The sequence below is a fragment of the Hemicordylus capensis genome, chromosome 4 (assembly GCF_027244095.1).
Source record: "Hemicordylus capensis ecotype Gifberg chromosome 4, rHemCap1.1.pri, whole genome shotgun sequence".
In the NCBI taxonomy this organism is placed as follows: Eukaryota; Metazoa; Chordata; class Lepidosauria; order Squamata; family Cordylidae; genus Hemicordylus; species Hemicordylus capensis.
The window spans coordinates 172,203,547-172,227,287 of NC_069660.1; the positions used below are offsets into that span (position 1 = coordinate 172,203,547).

At 42.5% G+C, this 23,741-nt stretch overlaps 1 protein-coding gene across 8 annotated transcripts in view; it reads right to left on the reverse strand.

The window, feature by feature from the left end:
* ANKHD1 (ankyrin repeat and KH domain containing 1) overlaps positions 1-23,741 on the reverse strand; it is a 158,700-nt gene that overhangs the window by 2,039 nt on the left and 132,920 nt on the right. For 2 of the 8 annotated variants that reach the window (XM_053242855.1, XM_053242847.1), the window contains 9 exons: positions 22,921-23,095; positions 19,216-19,672; positions 17,759-17,905; positions 15,320-15,430; positions 13,291-13,440; positions 11,589-13,195; positions 5,165-5,374; positions 3,181-3,432; positions 479-654 (listed from right to left, as the gene is read on the reverse strand). In XM_053242855.1, coding sequence (XP_053098830.1) covers positions 479-654; positions 3,181-3,432; positions 5,165-5,374; positions 11,589-13,195; positions 13,291-13,440; positions 15,320-15,430; positions 17,759-17,905; positions 19,216-19,672; positions 22,921-23,095 — 3,285 coding nt within the window. The remainder of the gene's footprint in view (positions 1-478; positions 655-3,180; positions 3,433-5,164; positions 5,375-11,588; positions 13,196-13,290; positions 13,441-15,319; positions 15,431-17,758; positions 17,906-19,215; positions 19,673-22,920; positions 23,096-23,741) is intronic. The other 6 variants (XM_053242848.1, XM_053242854.1, XM_053242852.1 and 3 more) reach the window with 6 other exon arrangements.

A 23,741-nucleotide genomic window follows, 5' to 3' on the forward strand; every position in this document is an offset into this window, starting at 1 on the left:
AAAGAGAAGTTAATTGGAGAGGAAAATAATGGCAACATTAATCTAGGAAAAGTTTTGGGGATGCTCTTTCCTCTGTATTGAAGTATTTATTGTCTCCAAATACAAGGATATTGTCTCCAAATAAGTAGTTTTAATCACTTATTAAAATCAGTATAAGACAATTTTATTCAGAAGAACATTAAAATTATACAGATCTAAAAGGTTTGCCAGGAAGCTGAGAAATCCCTAACACTCCTGAAACATGAGATTGACAGTTACAAGTTTCCACTGAGAAGACCCAGAGCCACTGAAATGGAACCAGTAACTATATAAGTGGCAAGCTTGGCTTGCTTTGTAGCAACTGATTCCAGCTGTATCAGATAATGTTTACATCAAAGTGACTTTAGGACAAACAATAAGCTTGTCATTAGCAAAAAGGGAATATAATTGTAGACAAGAGATATATATGAGAGAGAGAGAACACATTTTGAAAGCATACTTTAGAGAAATCCACAAAGTTGTTTGGCATTGGCTGCTGGAAAATGTTTGAGGGAGCCACTATTCCAGAGTCATCTCTTTCCATTGGCTGATGCTGGGAAAAGGCGCCTGGATCCGATAGCTGTTGATGCACTGGATGATTTCCCATTACAGGCTGGGACCAACCTGACAAGCCTTCTAGAAAGACAAAGTATTGTTTAAAGATGATATGACAAGAATCTGAAATTCAACTCATGTTATTAGCATTTCATTTCTGTTATTAGAAAGCTGGAAATTCCCTTGCCAAGTCCTCTGCTCTCTAAGGGTTCCAGTGATTCTTCCAATAGCAACATCCAGAAACATGTGCTTGTTCTCCATCCAAAACATCCTGCCTGAGGGGCCAAAGAGAGTGGTCCACTAGGGAGTTGTCTACTCCCCTCAAACTTAAAAAAACCCTCATTAAAAAAATTAACCGTATAATGGTTTTACTGAAAGTTGAGAGAAATTACTGAACCACACCAACACTAGGAAGCCAGTTCATAAGTATCAGATCAATACATTGTGAACTGCAGTGCAAAAAGTTGCTCAAAGTAGATATAACATCCTTTTGGGTTTGCCACTGATCCTCCATATGCCTGTATCCCAAATGCATGCTAAACACAATGTGTTTAGGATGCAAACGCAATTTACTACTTAACCCAGTTCATTCCATTTTTTGCAAACCAAACTAGAAATTATTGCCTTCTTAGTATAACGATTCCTTTGTTCTTCCATCTTTTGTATCTGTCTCCTTTAAAATCTTCTGATCATCTCCTTTAAACATGACAAACAATTACAACTTCCTAGTTATTTTTTCACATTGTTCAAATATGGACTTCAAAGTTTATGTGATTAGAAAACACTGGCTGGATCAAGTTCCTTAACAATATCACTGCATAATGAAACTTCATGTTGTTCACTAGAAAAAGAATCCATTGTCAGGGCTGCATCAACAATATCAACAGGTGCAGGAGGAACAGGAATATTCAATTCCAACAGATTCAGATTCAAACTTGATTACAGTCATAGACCAGCAGACAGGTAAAATATTACAGTAATTCTGAATGAGTTTTACAAATAATATAGCCATTTTATTAATAACTTCACAGTTGGAATTTAAAAGTAAATTTTTTTAAAAAAAATTGAATGGCCTGGAAAGTTTTGCAGCAAACGAGACACTTAATCGTGCCTTCCTATAAAAATCACAGTACAAAATGGCATGTGCATTTGTTTCCACCAAGCCAGAGCCGCATGGGCAAACACTTCCCTCCATTACAGCAGATGGTAGCACATTCAGACGAGCAAGCGTGAGAGCATGCCTGAACTTTGGAACTACAATGGTACTCAGGTATCCTGATGATCAACTGATCTCCTATAAAGATGTTTTGGGGTAAGTTTGCAGCTTCCTCCTGCAGTTCCATATCTATGATTCATTTCTTAATTGCACTCCTAGCCTGATCAAATCCCAGCTTAATGATCTTATCCCGGGAAAAACCATAATGAGCTAATTTATTAGTAATCAGAGACTTCCATTTAAAATTGAAGCCATCCATCATTATGAGAGAGGCCAATCCCACTTGAAAGAACACCAATTTTAGTCAAAATTCCAATAGAGAAAACCTGCTGGTAGTTGGCACAGTAAAAACTTCTCTTACCTCCAATTCACCATTTAAAAAATGAAAAAACCCACCAAGAGTTGGCAAACCTAGAGTTGCCAAGGGCTGCTTAGGAGCCATTGAAGCAGAACCTGGACCATTCTGAAACCTTCTTGAGTTATGGTTTTATGTGGCTTTTTAAAATTTTTGTTGGTTTATAGACTTAATAATGCACAGTAACTTGCCTTTTCAGCAACAGAAATTGCTATAGTACAATCAGAAAGCAAAGCTCCAGCTCTCTCCTTGCCAGCATATCCTTTCTGTTGAGCATGACCATTGCATCTCAGCGGCAAGCAACCTTCCCTGTCTTTTCTCATATCCTAGTAACTGTCAGATCTTCTTATCAATTCTTTTTCAACAGCTACAAGACATCTTTCTTCTACCTCTTGCTAATGTCTACAGTAAACTCCTTCTAGAAAAGTCTTACTTGCCATTTTATCAGTTTTCTTCAGTCTATTCATAACCCTTTCGAATGGCTTCTATCACCTGACTTTCCCTAAAGTTCTTACTGTGACTGTTTTGGAAGTATAGCATGGTGCTGGGAATCTCCAAGTTTCATATAGGAGCTTTCCCTGAATACCTATAGCCATCATCTTTTTGGCACCTTCATTTTACACAAGACCCATTATCAGGCTCCTCTGGCTTTCTTCCATCCTAATCTTTGTGCCTTCTGTGATATCACTCCTTACCCCAAATGGTCTTGCTTTCCTACAGATCCACTTCTTTAGCCAACCTTACTGACTCTTCCCCTGTGGAATAACACTTCAGGGCTGCTTCTGACATTGCTAAATTCCCATGTGGAACCCTCACATATATACCAGGAAAGAGACAACTTCCCATTATTAATTTTAAGTACGGCATATGTACATTTCTCTTAACTGCAACATTCAGTAAAAGTCCCAAAGCCTGATATACTCAGTATATTTTCACTCTTCCTCTTATAACCACCCCTCTCCCCCATCTCTCCTTTAAATTACAGGTCCTTAAATACTGCTTTTTCAAACAACCATTTGCTTAGTGAGACACTCACCTGACATATTGTTAACACCAAATGACCAGATACCACTGTGTCCAACTGGAGCTGTGAAGTTGGTTCCCAAGGGGGTGGGGGTAACAGAACCTCCTTGCCTAATTCTAGCAAGTCTTTCTGTTCCAATAGGTGGTGGCACCTTTCGATCTTGATTTGTGCTCCCTGCCTTTGGCTGGCCCAAGGTTGAAGGTGCTGAAGCAGCTGAAAGGGGTGAAGATGATCCCGAGGAAACTGATGGAATAGGAGATTCACCTGATGAAAAAACAGTTCTCTTGCTTTATTACATATGAAATGCTCAGCTACTTTAACTACTGCTCTATAGAGCTCTCTCTCAATGGATGAGTTTCTTAATTCTTCAACAGAAGTAGATATCTACTTAAATACAGAGTTAATATTTCTAAGCCACAGAAACTATTCTCACGTGCAGGCAAAAGCCGGGCTAAGGAAGCCCAGACCAGTTTTGCCTGTGCGAAAATAAAGACTTTGGATCATGCCCAAACCTGGCGGAACCTTGGTGGCTAACCCACCCCTGGAGCCACCCTCTTAAATGGGGTTAGGAGAGCGAGTGCTCAATAGCCCCATTTTACTGATTGCAAAATGGGGCTAGAGAGCCAACTGTGGGGCTCCCTGCTTGCTTTGGAGGAGGGGAAGGGGGATCCCCATAATGCACCGCTCATTCACACGGTGCATTATGGGAGTTCAAGTGTGGGGCAAAGTGTCCTGGCACACCAACCCTCGGAGCTACCAACAGAAGCCAGCAATTGTCTGGGTGGCCGATATGGCCACCCAGCAACAAAAAAAGGATTGACTGTGGGGGAGGTAAGCTTTTCAAGGCTTCCTCCCCTCGCCCCTTTCTCAGACCATGAGAAATGGCTCATGGTTTGAATCTCAGAGCTGGCCTATTTGTTGTGCTCAGTGTTAGAGCAGCATAGCTTTGGCTGTTGAGAATTCTGACTGCTCTCCCACACCCATACATAGAAAGGTTTGGATGGGTTGCACTCTCACACAAAGGGAAGGAGGAGATGCTTGCCTATCTGCCTTTGTCAGTTGTCTCTTCCCTTCTCTTCTCTCTCTCTCATGGTTTATTTACCTTATGAGTTTGGATTGGGGGAGAAGGGAAAGTTAGCAAACTGGCTCCAATAGGTTTCAGTTGTTTGACCAGGAATGGTAATTTTCCAAATCAATGCTTAGCCATACAGAAAGGTTCTTCTAGGATCCGCTTAAAAATAAGCATGAGCTTAATGGTTTAAACTATAGCACTGTCTGATCTCATATTTATATGGGATGAGAGCAAGCAGCCTAAAAGCTAGTACAGGAAGTATAGAACTAGGTAACTTCTTAGGTGACAGTTTCCTGTTGAGGCCGACCATCAGATAGCCCAAAACCGTCCTGTGTGTGAGGGTACAAATTAGACGCTTTTCAGCTTTAAGACAACTGCTATGAAAATATGCTGTATAGTAAAAAAAATTCTCCCTACCTTTCCCCTGAAGCAGCCTATTTCCATATGAGTTTTATTTTATTTGGCAGTGTAAATCTCACTATGCCGATGTACTTAACTTTCCTGAGATGACACATATTCTATGTTTAAAGTGACTGTTAGAAGTCTTGGGTCCCAAACCAGATGTGACATGCAGTTGTGTGCATCGTTCCCCCAGCCTTTTCTTTTAAATGTCCAAAAGCAAATTATAGTAAATTAATAGCAAGGTGGGAATGGTACTCATTTTTTTCCCTTGTAGGGCAGACTCTGTGTGAAAAGTTAGAAGGGAGAATGTTAAGCAGCTATTCCTCTGCTCAAACTCACGAAAGGTTTCTCTTGGTTTAACACAAGGCGGTGGGAGATGCATGCGACTGTGTCATGTCTAAATTGGCCCTTAAGATGCCATTCTAACCAGTTCAATAATCTCCTCTCAAGTTGCCTCAGTTCTCTTAAGTTATGCTCAAAACAGTTGTGTTAGAATCATACAGCCAGCAAAAAGGTCAATACCAACAGACTGAAGAGCTGAATTAGACAGACCCATAATGCTCCTACATGAATTTGTAGCACTTGTCCAAGGATGTGGTGAAAAATGTTGTCTGTTAAAGCTGGGAGTCCCAACAGGTGCTGGCCCTTGAAGATAAACCCGTGCTCCTTGAATATTTGCTGAAAAACCTGTCATAGGTGCTGAAGAGGAGTTTGAAGAGCTGCTGGATGGATCTAAAGAAGGTAAGCCTAAAATTAATACCAGTATATGCCTGAACAATTAACTTCAGAGCAGCAGAAAGACACTAACTACCCATCACTCTTTCAAGAACTAAAAACCCATTTTAGTGAAGCAGGTGCCCCTTGATCCTGATTCCCAGCATCAACTAAGGAGGAATAGATTACATTTAGCAAGTTCCTAGCACAATATATCATGTGCTTTTAAATGTTTTTCATTCCAGGCACGAACTGCTCTACATCTCAATGCTACCTCCCCTACCCACATTTAGGGAAGGAAAATATTTGCAGATATTCAATATATAGCTGATGGACTTAATTGTACAGGTCAAGATGGGAAAATGCTATCAAACATGTGGTCAAAGCCACACAGCATGTAAAACAATTTCAAGAATGCAAAGTTATCTGCACAAATTTAGCAATTTAAAATGCCCATCTTCAGGCTGAAGCTATACCACCAGATTGGCCCAACACTAGCACTTTTAATGCATGCAATTAATGTAACAACTTAAATGCTGGGAAACAAGCTCTCAAAGGACTTAACAGTCGCATTCTAGATGTTGCAGACAAACATCTTGCTCTTTTGTTGCAGCCACATTCAAGAGATGCGACAGTAGAGTAGTGCTCCTCAAGACCATTTTCCCATGGTGGAACAACGTATTTGCTTGCATATTCATGTTCTAAGTGGTTGTTAAGGACCAAAAAGAAATCTTCTATAGATAGCTAATGCATATAGGTACTTTTAAGCTTTACATAAAAGTCAAGTTGAAAAGAACCTATACTCAGCTGTTTCTGGTCCTTAACAGCCATTTAAAACTTAAGTAAATATATAACTCAGTCAACCCAGCTACATTTGCTGCATCTCTCTTACTGTGCATTCTAGTGCTTCTTACACTTTTGTTGAAATGAGAAACATTATTCTCCATTGCCTGTACTTTACCACCATGGAGCACAGCTGAAATATTTCCAAATTAAAACCCAGCTTCTGCAATTCAAAAGGTCTATGTTTGCCTGGGAAAGAATAATGTACAGGTCAGGTGGTCTCTCTGCTTGGATTCACACTTGCGAGTATATAACTTGACAGTATGAACCAACTTCACTGAAAAGCAGTTTAAGGTGATGTGAAGCAAAATGCAAGTTCTGCATCTGTGATGGCCATTCACATATGCCAAGACATCACTTGATTCACAGTCATCAAATGATGGTCTGCATCAGAGACAGCCTTTGGAAGTCAGCACTGAAAAGGCTATTTATTTTCCAGCTTAAATTTTAAAATTTAAATTGAAAAGTGGATCATCTCTTCAGCATGTGATAGAAATTTCAAAGAAATCCTTTAGCCCCTTTCTCCATTCTCATTAGGGCCTCTGAGACCGCCAGAAAGTGCAAAAGGGCTACTGATGCACCTCAGACCATAAGTTTATTACACAAGCATATCCAGTGGTCCACAATGAATTTGAGCCATTGCAGCTTCTACTGTTTTAAATGAGTGCATCTGTTGGTAAATAGAAAATCCTGTAAGTGCAGGGATAATAAAGTTACCTTTAGAACCATACCATTTTATTAATGAAATAAATGGAAGTCCCACATTAATGGGATGAACTAGATACTCCTGGACCTCGCAGCAGCTTCAATTCCATCAACCACTATATTCTTCTGAGTTGCCTTCTGGGTTGGGACTTGGGGGCATGGCTATACAGTGGCTTGAGTCCTACCTGGAAGTTCATATTCAGAAGATAATATGAGGGAGCACCAGCTCCGTACCTTGGTCACTGGGGTGCCTCAGGGGTCTATTTTGTCCCCTATGCCGTTTAACATCTCTACGTGAAATCACTGGCAGAGGCCAACTGTAGTCATTGACTGTGGTCACAATATGCAGATGACACCCAGCTCTACTTATCATTTAAGTCAGCAGATTCCAGGGAGGCAGTGGATGGCCTTAACTGGCGTTTGGATGCCATTCTGGCCCAGATGGGGGCAAACAAACTGAAACATAAGTTTCATAAGCTGAGCAAATAAGTGCTCTGAGTTGGTCAAACTAATTATGCAAGCAGTGAGGTAAATCTAGTCTTAGATGGGGGTCATAGTCCCCACTAGAAATAAAGTTCACAGCTTCGGGGTACTTCTGGACCTGATGCTGTCCTTGGAGATCCTGGTGGCAGTAGTGTGCAGGAGTGCCTTCTACCAGTTTTGGCTGGTACACCAGCTGCTGCCCTACTCATGCTTTGGTGACATCCAGTTTGATGACATTGCCGTAATTTCAATTACAGCAATGTGCTCTACACGGGACTGCCCTTGAAGACAGCTCAGAAGCTTCAGCTGGTTGAAATGCTGATGCAAGGATGCTCTTAAGTGCTAGTCACTTCAGGAGTATTATACACAGCCTGCAGCAGCTTTACCTGTTATGAGTTTGCTTCTGGGCTAGATTCAAAGTGCTGGTCTTGACCTTTAAAACTCTACACAGCTTGGGGCTGGGGTCTCATGTCAGATCACATCTGCCCATATGATCCTGTCAGGGCTCCTCTGTTTTACATCTCAGGTCCTGCTCACAATCTCATAATTCACTGAGATTCGCTTGGTAGGAACCAGAACCAGGGCTTGTTGGTTGTGGCCCCTTGGCTTTGGAATGCCCTTTTGGACAAACTTCACCATGCCCCCTTCCTGAGAGTTTTTAAAGAACACTTGGAAGACTCATCTGATTAGAGAGGCATTTTAGTTTTTATTCTTTGTTTCTAATAAGTTTTTAATTTCTAAGTCTGGTTTTAATTGAGTCTTGTTTTTGACTGTATTTTATTAATTTTGTACCATTTTATTCATTTTATTGTTTTTGTGAGCCACCCTAAGCAATATTGCACTGGAGGCAGAATATTTAAACTAGATAAAATAAGAGTATTGTGATCACAAGCACATGTTTGAAGCAGTCATGTTGAGCAATAGTCAGTTTTCTGAGCATTAAAAATGACATGGGGGGACTGCTATTAAAGAGGGAACTTTGGGCTCATTTAATTCTCTCTCAGTAGGAATGGGTCAGAAAGGATATGTGCCAGTGTGATGCAGAACATGATTTAATTATGAACAATAGTAAATTAATTTCCTACTAAATCTTGCCTCTGCAGACACACATTTCTGATAGAACTAAGGACTGAAAATTCTGCCTATATTCAAAAATTGGTTTTTAGATTAATGAGACAAAGAGAAACATCTTTACATCTCACCAATAAGACTCACAGCGGACATTGAAGAGAAATAATCTGGTTTGTATGAATTAAGCATCACAGAATACAAATATAAAGGCCTGGTTCAAATGTAAACATCAAGGGATTAGGAACGGAATTTGCCCACAGCAAATAAAGATTGCTGTGGGCAAGAGTGCCTTTTGCCAGCTTCGGCTGGTAGTGGTGTGTCCGAACCGGTCCGGCAGCCATTCCAAAGAATGGCCGAACTGCCGGACCGGTCCGGCCCTGCCTGGTTCGGGTCCGGGTGGGGGGTATGTCTTTAAGGGCGGGGAGGGCTTGCTTAGCCCTCCCGCCTCCTTGCCCCCGCCAGCGCCCGTATTGTACTGTATAGGGGCGCTGGAAACCAGCCGCCCCCCCCCCGCGGCAAAATAACCCCTAAAACCAGCCAGCCCTCCCTCCCTCCCAGCTACCTGCCCGCCCGCCCGCCCACCCACTCACCCAGTCGCTCACCCCGGTGAGTCACCCGGTCGCTGGATAAAAAGCGAGAGGAGCTCCGGCACAGAGCTCCTCTCGCTTGGAAGGCCTCCAGCAGAATGGTGGCTTGCGCAAGCCACCATTCTGCTGGAGGCCTTCCAAGCGAGGGGAGCTCTGTGCCGGAGCTCCTCTCGCTTTTTATCCAGCGACCGGGTGACTCACCGGGGTGAGCGACTGGGTGAGTGGGTGGGCGGGCGGGCGGGCAGGTAGCTGGGAGGGAGGGAGGGCTGGCTGGTTTTAGGGGTTATTTCGCCGCGGCGGCGGCGGCGGCTGGTTTCCAGCGCCCCTCTACAGTACAATACGGGCGCTGGCGGGGGCAAGGAGGCGGGAGGGCTAAGCAAGCCCTCCCCGCCCTAAAAACAAGGCCCCCCTTCGGTGCCGGTCCGGACTTCTCCGGACCGTGCACATCCCTATCGGCTGGTGTGCTGTTTGTCCCGCTACATGAAACATTTAGATCTAGTGATGGCCATCCATGAATTAACAGCAGTAGTCTAGTCTGGATACGGTGTGCTCTACATGGGATTACCTTTGAAAATGGTGTAGAAACTTTAACTGCTTCAGAATACCACTGCTAGATTACCAGTGCGGGCAGATAAACAGGTACACATTATTGCTATCTTACTCCAAATCTATTGGCTAACAATCTGCTCATGAGCCCAATCCTTTAAAGCCCTTTACAATCTAGAACTAAGCTACCTTAAGGACCATCCATCCCCATCAATCTGGATTGCCATTCAGATCTGCTACCAAGACCCCACTCCTGGCCTGTTATTAACAGAGATTCATTTGGTGGTACCAGCACCTTCTTGATGGCAGTCCAACAGTTTTGGAATTTCCTTCTGAGAAATATTTGAATGCCCCTCACCCCCACTCTTTGGCATGAATGACATTGGCATCTCTGCCCTCCAAGAAAGTGTCACAGATGGTCAACTAAGCACAGCTAGAATGCATTCAATCACTACACTGTGTCTCCAAGTACAAAGCTGGAGCTAACAAGATGTCTAAACTCTAGCTGATCAACCGGATCTACATAAAGGCCATTACCAATGACAAATACTTTGCCACCCCTCATTTTCCAAGGACAATCCAAGCTTATTGCACACTGTCGATCTATTTAAGTCTGCTACTGGGGCAGATGAAACAATTCTACAGAAAGGCTTGTAGGATGAAAAGGAACAATTCCCCATTAATTACTTCCTGGAATTCCCAGTCAGGTAGGAATTGAATGAATTTAACACAGTTCTACTCAGCCTTGACAGATTTTGTTTGTGGTCCAATAATCATGTCAAACTATGTTTCATGCCACTGAAATAGACATCTAATAATCTAAAAGGTTCCATAATTCCTATCAATTCTAAGGAAATCTGCCAGAACTATCACAAAAGTTTCAAATGAGAAACTGGAGAGCTACTGTTTGAAGAAATTATGTTGCTTTGAAATCTCTGGAACTACCCTGCAATCCCATATTCACTTTTTCCTGGAGAAAACTCTTCTTCCTCCTCCTCTCTGAATGAGGCTTAGATGCAGTTCTGGCCTGTCATTTGCAATGAGGTTTTAGCAACACATTCCAATATACAGTATAAGCATGAAGACTGTTGGCAAGCTCATATTTATAGCTTAAGAAATATTCTTTCTGTTGAATATTCAGAGCCTGGGGTCTAGTGATCAATCAGCACACCTTAGTAAAAGATGTTAGCATATTCTAGTTATAGAAGTTACAATATTCCTTAAGCTATGATAAGGGTATATAATGACAATAAAGTGAACTTGGATACATCAAAAATGAAGACACCCCCCCTCCCAAAAGTGATAATGGGCACTGAATTCTGTAGGTGTCAAATTTGTGCAGTTTTCAAAGAGGTCTTTGTTCATAACACAGATGCAAGCCCATTTTGCTAGGTATTTAAATTCTTCAAAATACTGATGGACAGTTCTAAGAAAGGCTTTCTGAAGGACAGGAGGGATAATTTTAGAGTACAATAAAAGCCAAATGCACACAATGTGCTTAATTTGCCAGCATCATTCTAGCTGTGCAATTCTTGCTTTATTTTATCTGGCTTTCCCACAATTTTGTTATGGAACAGGGAAAGAGACAGCCATATAATGCTCTTTATATCCTAATGTCTATATAACAATTTATGAAGAAAGACATGAGGAGGGCTACTCCTGAAAGATTTAAGCAAAACAAACTCTGCAACCAGAAGGATTAGATTTTGTTTTTTAAACTGCTTGGTTTTTCATTCATTCCATGGGAGGTACTCTACTCAGCACTGCTTATCAGCTTGCATGTTCCATGGCCATGCTGATTCCTAGGTCCCCCTGTTTAAGCTACATTACATTAGGTTGCATTGTGTGTAAAATCAGTCCAAGGACCTCACAATTTTTTCAGATTCTTCTGGGTCACAATCACAGAAGCCAACAGTCTGGCAAACGGTCTCAAATGAAACCAAGAGACTATCAACACAGTTATCCCCTTAATCCTGTGCAGAACCATAGCAACTTACCAACAGGACTAGTTGAAACCCTCTGAGGTGGCGGTCGGAATCCTGGAGCCTTGGAGTTATCAGGGTGCACATTTTCCATGTGACCCAGCACAGAATTACTCAAAAGTGTAGACTGGACAGTGAAAGATTGGTCCGCTGCTGCTCGTGTGGACATTGGACAGTCTCCCCATCCTTGGTTAGCTGGCACCTGGTTACTATCAAAAAGACTACTAAAGTGATTGAAGAGTGTTGCTGGTCCAAAGGTAGGAGGCAAGGATTTGTTTGCTGGGTTAATATGCATTTGAGAACCGTTCATAATGTTCATGGGAGAGGATAGCTGAACTGCAGGTGGTGGACCTTGAGTAGGCGTTAGAGGAACTGCATTTGTAACAAAAATAGACTGAGGTTCCTGATGTAGGTTTGCATTTGGTACCATTGAATAAAATGAACCTCTAGGCTGCATTCTGTGAGAAACTCGGGGTGCTGGTACAGCTAACTGAGGTAAGTTACCGTTGTCCTGATTATCTGTAGCAACCGATCTAGGTGAAGCTAAGCTTAATGGAGTGGGTTCTGAACTGGAAGAAAAAGGCATAGATATGGAAGGGCTTATGTCAGACATACTGGTTGGCAGTGTTTCATCTTGGACATTATTTGGAGGTGCAGGACTGCTAGATGCGCATGTTTCCAGGACTCCTGAATTGCTGCTAGCTGAGATATTGCTGCTTGCAACTGACTGCACACATGCACTACCAACAGATTGTTCTGGTGTTGATGCCTTTTCTTTGGGTGCTGGGACAGAAGGGACAGCGTCCGTCTTAAGTGCAGATTGCTGTGCCTGTGGAACACTAGAGGGCAGAAATGCAGGGGGCACATGCCCAGTGCTTTCAGGTGCAGGAGAAGCTGAAGGCAGTGTGCTACATGTAGTTGTCACAGTTGAGATCGCTGTTGTCATGGTACTTGTTTTGGGAACACAAGCAAACAACTGCTTTCTGACTGATGATGGAGTCCGGCTACTCATCACACAGAGGGGCTGGGAGGACGCAACTACTGAAGATACGGTACCAGGACAGCTAGAAGCTAAACCCGTAGACTCAGACTGCAAAATATTGCCATTCTGGTTACCTATGCGACTTGAACTGTTATGCTTTGGAGAGCTATTTGTGCTGCCTGGATTAACTGGCCTCACTGGGAATGGCCCCCAAGTGTTTGGAGAGGTTGAAAATGTTCCTCCAAATTGAGCCATAGGTAAGCGAGGGTGACGAATTTGTTGCATAGTTTGGGCAGCCAATAAGGCAAAGTGAGGGTGGGAATAAGCTAAGGGAAGAGAGACTGGAAAAGAAGAGCGCACGTTTGCTGGGACGTTCTTGTTTAGTTTGTTAGCGGACTGGAAAGTAGACAGTGTTGATGACTGAGAAGTTACAAGAGATGGAGCTCCAAGGGCGAATGAGTTTTTGTTTGAAGCAGAAGCAGTACTGACACCAGATGAAAAATTGGTGTGGATTGATTTGCTGCTGGAAGCAGGTGTTCTTATATGAGTTTTGGGAATTAAATCTTCCAGTTCCTTGGTAGGATCTTGAATAAGGGTATTAATAAGGTGTACTGCATGCCTTGTTGCCTCTGTTCCACCCCTGAAAGAGAGAAAATGGTGTCATCTGTGAGTGCATGTACCTACCTGAGTCAACTAGAAACCACGTGAAAGTCACAAGATTTTTATGCACTCTACCTTATTGTGATCATTCTTTCTCCATTTTTATCTTTTTGCTTGTCTACATCAATATGAGCACCAGTGACATCCTGGATTGCTGTGATGTTGCATCCACCTCTTCCCATTATTCTAGACACGACAGACGCTGGGACAGAGAGCTTTTTTGACCTAAATGACAGATTGCAAATGTCTGAGGATTTCCTGTTTTACGAAATTTATATAGCAATAGCAATAGCAATAGCACTTACATTTATATACCGCTCTATAGCCGGAGCTCTCTAAGCGGTTTACAATGATTTAGCATATTGCCCCCAACATTCTGGGTACTCATTTTACCGACCTCGGAAGGATGGAAGGCTGAGTCAACCTTGAGCCCCTGGTCAGGATCGAACTTGTAACCTTCTGGTTACAGGGCGACAGTTTTACCACTGCGCCACCAGGGGCTCATTTCATGTAATGTAATGTTGCTAATTAGATATCTCAGGGGAATGAGTAGAACCCCTGAACCACCCCCACCCCACAATGATGTTCTGTTAAACATTTGAAATCTTTCAAACTTCCACAAGAAAACTGAGGAAGTTGATTTTTTTCTCAAAAGGTAGTATTGCCCATCATATTACATAGATATGCTCTGAGCATGTGAACTTTTATTTAAGTTTGGGTAACCATTCCATGTAGCTACTTAATGGCGCAGCAGGGAAGTAACTTGCCTAGAAAGCAAGAGGTTGTTGGTTCAAATCCCCGCTGGTATGTTTCCCAGAATATGGGAAACTCCTATATTGGGCAGCAGCAATATAGGAAAGTGCTGAAAGGCATCATCTCATACTGCGCGGGAGATGGCAATGGTAACCCCCTCCTCTATTCTACCAAGAAAACCACATGGCTCTGTGGTCGCCAGGATTTGGCACTGACTCGGATGGCACAACAAACCAAACGTTCCAGTTAATACTACTTTAATTCACACATCAATCAAGATTTTAAGACCTCTTTTGATGTGTAGGTAAATCACACACACAAAGATCTTACAAACTTGAGCAAACATTTCAATGTTAAAACATCATTGTCAATGCTGGAAACTCTTGAAATTAAATACAGCAACAAACAAAATAACCAATCCAAGAACGGGGAGAGGAGGGAGGAAGAGATGACTCTATAGAACACATTTTAACCCTTTTACAGACCAATACATTTGACTGCCTCTTTCATTTCTTCCTTAACATTAATAGTTGGTTGCAGCTGTTCAATATTCATGGCTTTTTTAATCTTATGTTTTACTGTATTTCCTTCTATAGCCAAAACTGTTTTGGGCACTGGATAACTCCAGACTAATGAAACATGTGTGCTTTAAAGCAGTGTGGGTGCTGGTGTGGGGGAAGGGTGACTAATTCTCTTCCTTTCCCTCTAAAGCACTCTGTGCCACTCAAAAGTATGTTCCAGAGTCACACAGCCCTCAGGGACAGCCTTTTGGGTGGCACGGAGTGCTTGAGAGAGAAAGGAAAGTTGGTGAAAATTGCCTGTGGACTTGTACTGCTTTGGTCTGGAATGCAGCACATATGCTTAGTTAGTCTGGATGTCAATCACTGTCTTTTCTTCTGGAATGTCCCATTATGTTCCTTAAAAATATGACAACCCTTCCAAACAAACAGTTCCTAACATCTTGGAGAATTCCCCCCACCTCTTCCCCATATATGGATTCTAATTAGTTGCTCTCACTAATTCAGTTTTCATAGATACACTATCACCACAATCAGCTTTCCTGTTTCTCTAATGCAGGGATTCTCAAACTTGGGTCCTCAGATGTTACTGGACTTCAACTCCCATAATCCCCAGCCTCAGTGGCCTTTGGTTGGGGATTATGGGAATTGAAGTCCAATAACACCTGAGGACCCAAGTTTGAGAATCACTGCTCTAATGCATTAGGATTCTATGCCTTGAAATTATAAATATCACTCAGATCTCCTTCGCAACCATACCTACACAGCCTATTCATGCCTCTCTCCCCACCCCAACAAAGAACTTTTAACTAGAAAAAGTGCTCCCAAAGTACCTTTTTGCTCCTGAACAGCAACGTCCTCCTCTCTGCAGCTGAAATTGTTCAATTGGTGTTGACTGCAGAGCGTTGCTAGGGGAGGGGTCTTTTAAAACTCTGCCTACTTGCCTGTAAAGGGCAGAAGAGAGTTTCCATTAAAAGGTGTAGGGAGGTATTACTATGACTCATTGTTAGGAAAGAGATGGAAACAACTTCCAAGTATATATCTTCATCCTCGGATAAGCAAATGTCCTAATCAATCCTCCCATCCCAATTAAATTTGTTACATTTCTAAACACATTTAATTTTTTTTACATCTCCTCTTTCACAGGCTCAGAGATTTTTCATAAGGTTCTCAGGCAGTCTCCTATCACATACTGACTGGTTCCAAATCTGCCTATCTCCACAGATAACTTCAGGAGCATTCAAAGCATGTACTGAATTAGCTAAGGCTAAATAATTTTCACAAGCATGGTTTAAAACTCTTAACATGTCTGACAAAACCAATGTGTTAATTTTAAGAAAAGTGACATTAGATGCAATTTGGTCAATGGTGCACTTAAGTAGTGTTCCCTCGCATGTGCGCACGCTCACATGTTTTTGATATCCGCTCAGTTAATTTTAGATCCCGCTCAGGTTCTGAATGCATGTGCATGCCCACTGCCTTGTTACTGCCAATCAGAACAAAACTCATTCCGCACACAGATGAAAACAATTAGAGAGAACACTGCACTTAAGCCCTACAAAAACCAAGAGAATTCAGAACAATTTCAACAAGATTCAAGCACACCCTTAATGAGAAGATTGATATGCTCCAGTGTTCAGTACCAGAAACTACAGGAGGCTCTGTTAAGATAGCAAAGGTATCCTTTTTAATCGTTTCAGGACAACAAAGAGAAATTTGCAATAGTTAAAACCCACATCACAGAACATGGAAGAGATTACAACTGCAGAAGTTGCCAAGTGAGAAATAAATGAACTGCTAGGAATGAATAACTTTTTGTTTTAGGGCTTCCCATCTCAGGTTTAAGATCAGACTGTACTGAGAAACAGTTTATTACATTTATAAACCGCCCCATCCAGAGGCTCTGGGTGGTTAACCTAGCTCCTGCATACCTAGCACAGTACCTCCAGTGACTGTTGCTGGTGTCTATCTTATGTTTCTTTTTAGACTGTGAGCCCTTTGGGGACAGGGATCCATCTAAATAATTATTCCTCTGTGTAAACCGCCCTGAGCCATTTTTGGAAGGGCGGTATAGAAATCAATCAATCAATCAATCAATCTGCTGGTCAACTTATAACTAACTCAATCAATCAATATGACAACAGAATCTATAGTCTGCTAAAAGCCATCCCACCATGTTGGCTTTATACTGGGTGGGGTGCAGGAACAAGCTGCATAGTTACCCACCCTTTCCCACCATGTGCACAAACATCAGTGTGAACTAGGGCCCATGGAAGTAGGCCCTGCTTCTGTAAGCCATATGTCAGACTGATGACCTGTATACCCATTCACACCTAAAATTTCTATGTGTGGCATGGGAGTGTGAACCACAAACTGAACAGGTACAAGTAGTGTGATGCAGCAGCTAAAATAAACCTGCTGCAATCTTAGGCTACATCAACAGAGGCACAACATCCAGATCAGTAGAAGTAATAGTTCTACTCTATTCCGCACTGATCAGACCTCACATGGAATAAATACTACATCTACCTTTTGAGGAGGACACTGATAAACTTGAGCGGGTTCAGAGGAGGGCAACAAAGATGGTGAGGGATCTGGAAACCAAGTCCTATGAAGAATGCTTGAAGGAACTGGGTGTGTTTAGCATGAAGAAGAGAAGACTAATGGGAGATATGATAATCATCTGCAAATATCTGAAGGACCATCACATAGGGGTAAACAGACACTCTCTGCTTTTGGGAGAGGACTAGAACCAATGGGGTGAAATTACACAGAAGCACTATTTAGGCTTGATGTTACGAAGAATTTGCAGACTGTAATTGCTGTTTGATAGTGCAACAGCCTGACTTGCAATTGGTGGGTTCCCCTTCTGCAGAAGTGTTCAAACAGGCAGGACTGGCCACCTGTCAGGGATGCTATAGCAGTTTCCTGAATTGAGGAGGGGGCTGGACTAGACGACTTCCAAGGTCCCTTTCAAGTCTAAAATCCCATGAGCCTACAATTCCACACTGATATTTGTTCTCATGGCCCACTACATATAAAACCTAAACATATAAAACCGGCACTATGAGAAAAATTTGCAAATGTTAAAGTATTTCTGAAAAGCAATATGTGCTCTCCCACTGCACTATCTCAAACCCATACATTCTACCAGTTACCCATCAGCATTCATCTAGCTTGCCAGCTGCTTGTCAATACCCACATCCCTAATATGCCACTGACCAGAAAATTAATATACTCATAATTTCACAAAACTGGTGTAAACAAATTACCTTCTCACTACTTCTTTCCAGCCTTCTTCTCTCTTTTGGCCTCTCTTCGGACTAGTCAGATTCAACTTTATGTTTGGAGATGTCAGGGGCAGGGACACAGATTTATAACTTGCTGATAATGAGTTTGGGTTAGCTTCACCTTCAAGTCTGGGAACAAAGATGACTTATTAGTTTCCTGCTACCAATATTCCAGTTACTAGATTCCATATAATCCAGTGATACAAACTGGTCGATACTTGGGAAGGATTTTAAGACTTTCAAAAGGATCCTCAAAGTACTAATTAGGCATAGACATACCTCCCAAGAGAGTCAGGCCAGCACAGACCCTGGATGTGTTCATCATACAGGAAACGCTTCTTAGATTAATAGGTCAGTGACCAAGCTGAGGCATTCTTATTTTTGGCCAAAGACACAGCAATAGCAGCAGTAAGATACGTGGGCTGAGGACTGTTACCATAACATCCCAGCCCTTTCTGCTGCTTGGAGCAGCTGCACCAATTGAGGGCTACTCTTACATCTATGGTCCAACAGAGAAGAAGTCCCATCCTCTTTCTGTCAGCTGCTGCCAGGAAAACCTGGTGACTATTTTCATGGGGATTATTTAAATAAGAATGGTGCTGAAACTTTAAGTAAATAATGAACTTAATTTTCTTCTTTCAATCATATATAAACTGATTTGAGAGGTCTAGACCTGAAAGACTACATACAAATAACTGAAAGGCTATGAATCCAAAAATACTACATGACAAAATGTAACACTTCTTTTGAGGCAATAGCTGCATTATTCAAGTGCAAAGCATGCAGGCTAACTTTTTCATCAGATACAAGCAGTGGCAAAATTAATATGAACACTGTATAAAACACTTAACCCCATTTGAGATACAGTAGTTTCTAATGAAATCTGATCTCTGTTAAATTATCTCCCAAACATCTTATGATCTTGTTTGTGATTACAGGGAAAGCTAAACAAAGCTAAACTATGTTCACTTTAAACCTCGGTGTCAGAGTGGGGTGTCTACAACACAGGGGCATAGCGAGGTTGGAGTGGGCCCAGAGACAAGATTTTAAAATGCCCCCCTCACTGAAGCTCAGCTCCTGAAGTAAAGAAATCTTAAATGAGGCTGAATAGTGGTAACATTTCGGAGGATGAACACAACTGAAGGAAGCCCGGGCAAGTTCGCAGCTGGGGGAGTCAGTCATGTGACTTGCCTCGGGGGGGGGGGGGGCGGCAAGGCAGTGAGCCCCTAGACAACTGTCTCCCCTTGCCCTATTATAGTTACGTCCCTGCTGCAACATTTTTTAAAGCTTGGCCGCTTATCCTCCAAGCCTACAATCATTTAGATGTATACTGCGGGATAAAAATATGTGCTTCTGGAACATTCTGTATTAAGCAAGTACAAGAGTCACTCTTCAATAGCTTTACATAGGTGATGGCAGGAGATACATTCAAGACTTACCTGGTTTGGACTTTGGAAGCTGAGGTGTTAGTCTTATCTTCCTGAGAAGGGAGCAGTACTGAGGCATATCGCCTATCGCCTGAAGTGTGTGTGTCCATAGTGAAGTTCAGTTCTTGGCTTTTACCACCACTGCTGCTCTCACTATTGCAATCTGTGCTGTCTAAATTGTCAGAATCACTATTCCCACCAGCACTACCACCTCTTGGTTCTCCATTGATTTTATTTTTATCTGCTTTTTGCTGTGCTAGAGTTATATGTTGATCTGGCAAAATGATCTGCACATTTTGTGGAGTGTCTTTCGTTTTATTCTTCTTATTTTTTCTGTTTGTGCTGGGAGTTGTTACTACATTGGCTCTCTTTTTCCCAAAAGCATTTGTGAAAGTAGCCGATGTAGCAGATATTCCAATAGTAGTTGTAGTGGTTGCACTTGGAGGCTCTAAGGGAACTTCTTGATCAACTGAAAGTAGATTAACAATGAAACAATTGAGCCAGAACAGTAAGTTTTCAGTTAAGTATTTCAAAACTATATTCTTTGGTATCATGTTGTCCAACACCGAGTTTTCTCTTTAAGTTGGGTAAGACCAGAATTCTAAAAGCCTGGTCTATTTTTTTTTTTTTTTAAACAAACTGTTCAAACGGAAACATATGAACTGAAGAGTATTCTCCCCAAAGGTGGACAAGGAGAGAGGGCAGTGGCATCACTTGTGGTTTTCACATTACTTCAGAGCCTCTTCCTGCATACAGGGTTACACAAAGCTACCTGGGCCACTCAAAGAGCTGCAACATGGGCTCACGTTGCTTGGTGGCATTGGGGAAAAACTGCTGTAGTAGCTTCCAAGGATGCAAAACAGGTCCCTGATAGCAAAACAGGTCCCAGATAGCAGGTCCCACCTGCTTGGCAGCAACCCTCTCACCTACACCAACATGTTCAATAGGTCCAGGAAGAAGTTAAGGCCTTCCCTTAACCCCTGCTAACTGTGCAAAGAGACACTTTTCAAGTGGTGGTTCTCTTATATTTAGAGTGGGGAAGAGCAAATGTGTCTATATTTATTCGGGTATATAAATATTCTAAACTTATATTCCAAGGATTTCACTAAAGAAAACTGGAAAGGTGTTATGGTGTGTGGCCATGCCATATCAGCCCTGTGTGGCCATGCCATATCTAACACATTTGCACTTAAAATGGTGGGAAATTAATCTTTTTACCAAAGCATTTTCTAGAGTGGCAATAGGAGCTATAGCAGTGGGCAGCTGAACAGTCGAGTTATCTGGCAGAATACAAGTGGGTGGTGCACCCATTCAGACTCCTGTAAGGATGTCCTGCTGAGCCAGTAGGCCACTAGGTTGACTGACGCCATCAAGTGCTCTGCCTGTACAAAAACGTTTTTCCCTCCACTCATGTCAATACATCACAAATTTCATTGTACAGTGATTTTGAGCTTGTGCCTCTCTGTTGGCCGACAGAGGATTTTGCCAAGGTATTATCTGTACAAGATCATGCATGCAGGTCACCATATCCTGCAAGGTCCACAGAGCCAGGCTAATAATCCTGAGCTCCAACCAGAGAATGCTCTTTTGAGCCTCCAACCCCAGACCGGGTCCCTTGGGCTGTCCTAGATGGACTCCCCACTCAAAGAGGCCAGCATCTGTGGTGACCATCATCCCGTCTGAGGAAGGCTAAACTCACTGCCTTTGACAGCCTGAGCAGGGTCAACAACTAGTCCAGTGAGATAAGAAAGTTCTGTGAGACTGGCACATGTAGATGAGTTTGGACTGGGTCTACATCCCAATTCTACAGCCATACATTATGCCTGGTCACTGTGTTGGCTGTCATGAACCTGGATTCAAATTGCACTAAATCCAATGAGTCTGCTAGTAGTACTATGAAAGTGCAATCTTCTTCAGACCATTCCTGACTGCAGACTCTTCAGAGGCTATCTCAGAGGTAGAATATGTCAGGGGGGAAACAGTTAATGACCATCATTTTAAAGAGGCTTATGATCTTTCAAAGGCTCTGCAAAGTTCAGCTACCACTCTTATCATCACATAGGCTGGTCCTCTCTATCCATGAGAGCAGCAGCAGATGTCAGAGCTGCCACAGAAATGTTGACTACTGGGACCTTAAGGAGATCCATAACACAGTAGAGGAAAGAGAAGAAAGCTTATTAGCTATGTAATGAACCAGGCATGGTTTGGACAAATTGTCTGATTCTATTTCTAAGACTCAGTTTCAAAGTCTGGAAGACACACTGTGAAGGGCTTGAAAGGTCCCTGGAGGAAACAGTCCTAGCTCCCTTGAGAGGGAAGGCAACCACTTTGTCCTTTGCCTTGACTTAAGAGTGGGAAACAACTCAGACTGGAAAAGCCTGTCCTGGATGATGAAAGCCTGTTCACAATCTTCCTACATGAGCTCTCCATCCTTCTTTGTATCTGATGCAAGAAAGAACTCTGACCCCTCTTGAGAAGCATTGATCAGCATGCCTCTATCCCCAAGCCTGGGCATAAGTACCTTGTTGGAACTTGAGGGAGAGTGCTTGCCCTTTGCTCTTACCAGAGCCATGACTTTTACCCTGGAGTGGGCCTGGGGAAAAGGTAGAAGAAAAGGAATTTGGGGATGAGCAAGAAACAGAGGAGCTGCTGGATGGGACTATGTTCCCGTTTGTATCTTCACCTGTCCATGCCCCTTCCTTTTCTTCCCCTTACAGCATGTTCCAGACAAAGATCTGGTTTCACTATGGGATTTGGCTTTTTCTGTGGCAATGGCCCCTTTAGTGTTCTGATTCTCCATAGCCTTGACCCACTGCATAAACTTGGGGTAGGCCCACTTCTCACTGGGATGGAGCTAGTGGGTATGTATTAATTGACATCCTCATGCCTATGTATGGTGCCAAAAAGTCACCCAATGGGGTTGGTGTCTGAAAACATTCTCCTAGGAAGATATCACTCCTCCCTTCATTCTGAAGCCACCAGCTCCCCTTGGTTTTGTTCTCTCCCAACCCTTTATGACAAAGAGGGAGTTCAATAATGCTGGCAGAGTGCCAACAGAAATGTCACTGGACCAAATGTAGCAAATGCCCACATGCCTGTTGCTACCTTGCACTGTGTTGCGGCTGCACCCAGATTCACTTAGCCAGGATGCTCCTCCGCAGCTAGAATTTGAAGCAGCAGCCCTGCTGCCAATGAAGTCCTTGGTGCCATCACAACACAGCTCAAAAACATCCCCCCTTTGGGGAACACATTCCTTTTCTAGATTGTGTCGGGCTAGCGGGGAGAAGCAGCAAAACTGCAGCTCTGAGAAACTCCCCCAAAAATCTGCTGTCTTGTTTGCTAGGCAGATCTAGTCTGGAAGGGTTGGGTAGCCTCTACCCCCAAGAGGATCTAATTTAAAGTGGATCCTGTCTACTGTTCCAAGGGAAGACCTCATCTTAAAGCTTCTGGAAAGTCTTCTGGGAATCTGGAGTGACTTCTGGCTGGCTGAGGGCGATAGATTTAGATGAATGTTCAGAGGTATATAAGAATATACAGTTCCGTAACACTTTACAGAATAACTTGAGCAGCCCCAAGGAGCTTACAATCTAGATTTTGACCAGGGCAGGAAAACGAGAGGGACATGGGAGGAGAAAAATAGGGATGAAATACACTCTAAATCCTAAAATACAAGATTACTAAATGTATACAACTACCAGCTGAGAATGAGTTTCTCACCATCATCATCATTCTCCTCTTCATCCTCATCTTCTTGCAGCTCTAGTGTTTCCTTAGGTTTATTGTCCTCATCTTCCTCCTGTTTGCGTTTCTGCTCCTCTTTCTTCTTCTTCCTCTTCTCCTTCCTCTTCTCTCTCTTTGCTGCAAGAGCCTGCTTTCTACTTTCTTCTCTGGACTGTGGGGAAATAATTCACACTTTAAGTTATCTTACACCAATCCCATAATTATGTTTATTTCAAAATTTACAGCTGAAGCAGTGTGGCAAAAGCATAATCTTCAAGTGTACTGTACTGTGTTACGGATAGTAAATATGTTTACTACTATAGTCTTCTTGGCTCAAGAAACCTCCATACTGAATGAACTCAAACACTACAATAAGCTAGTCACAGAAGTATCTGTTCTGATCTGGCTTGGCTACACATATATAATCCTGTAAACAAAAGCACACAGTTACTAGGGTCACTGCACTACCAAGGCCAGCCTGGATATTTCTTCTAGACAGAGAGAAAGAGATTCTGATTACCCAATTAATAAGCCTGTGCCTTCCCACGAAATAGTTCAGGCTTTCCTCAGTCTCTGAAGCCTTTGCAAATAGATCTTATTGGGGAAATGTGCACATTCCAATGCTTTCAACCAGTAATGGCTAACTTCTGAAAGTGGGGATGCAACACATATCTGGCAGGCCAGAAGAAACCCACCAGTCAGCCATCACAACCTTGGTTTATTCTATTTTTACTCTGACCAACCCAGAAGAATTAAGTTCAGTACCTATAATGTTTGTTCTGATGCTGCTGTTTGTAATGCAACCATAGGCAAATATT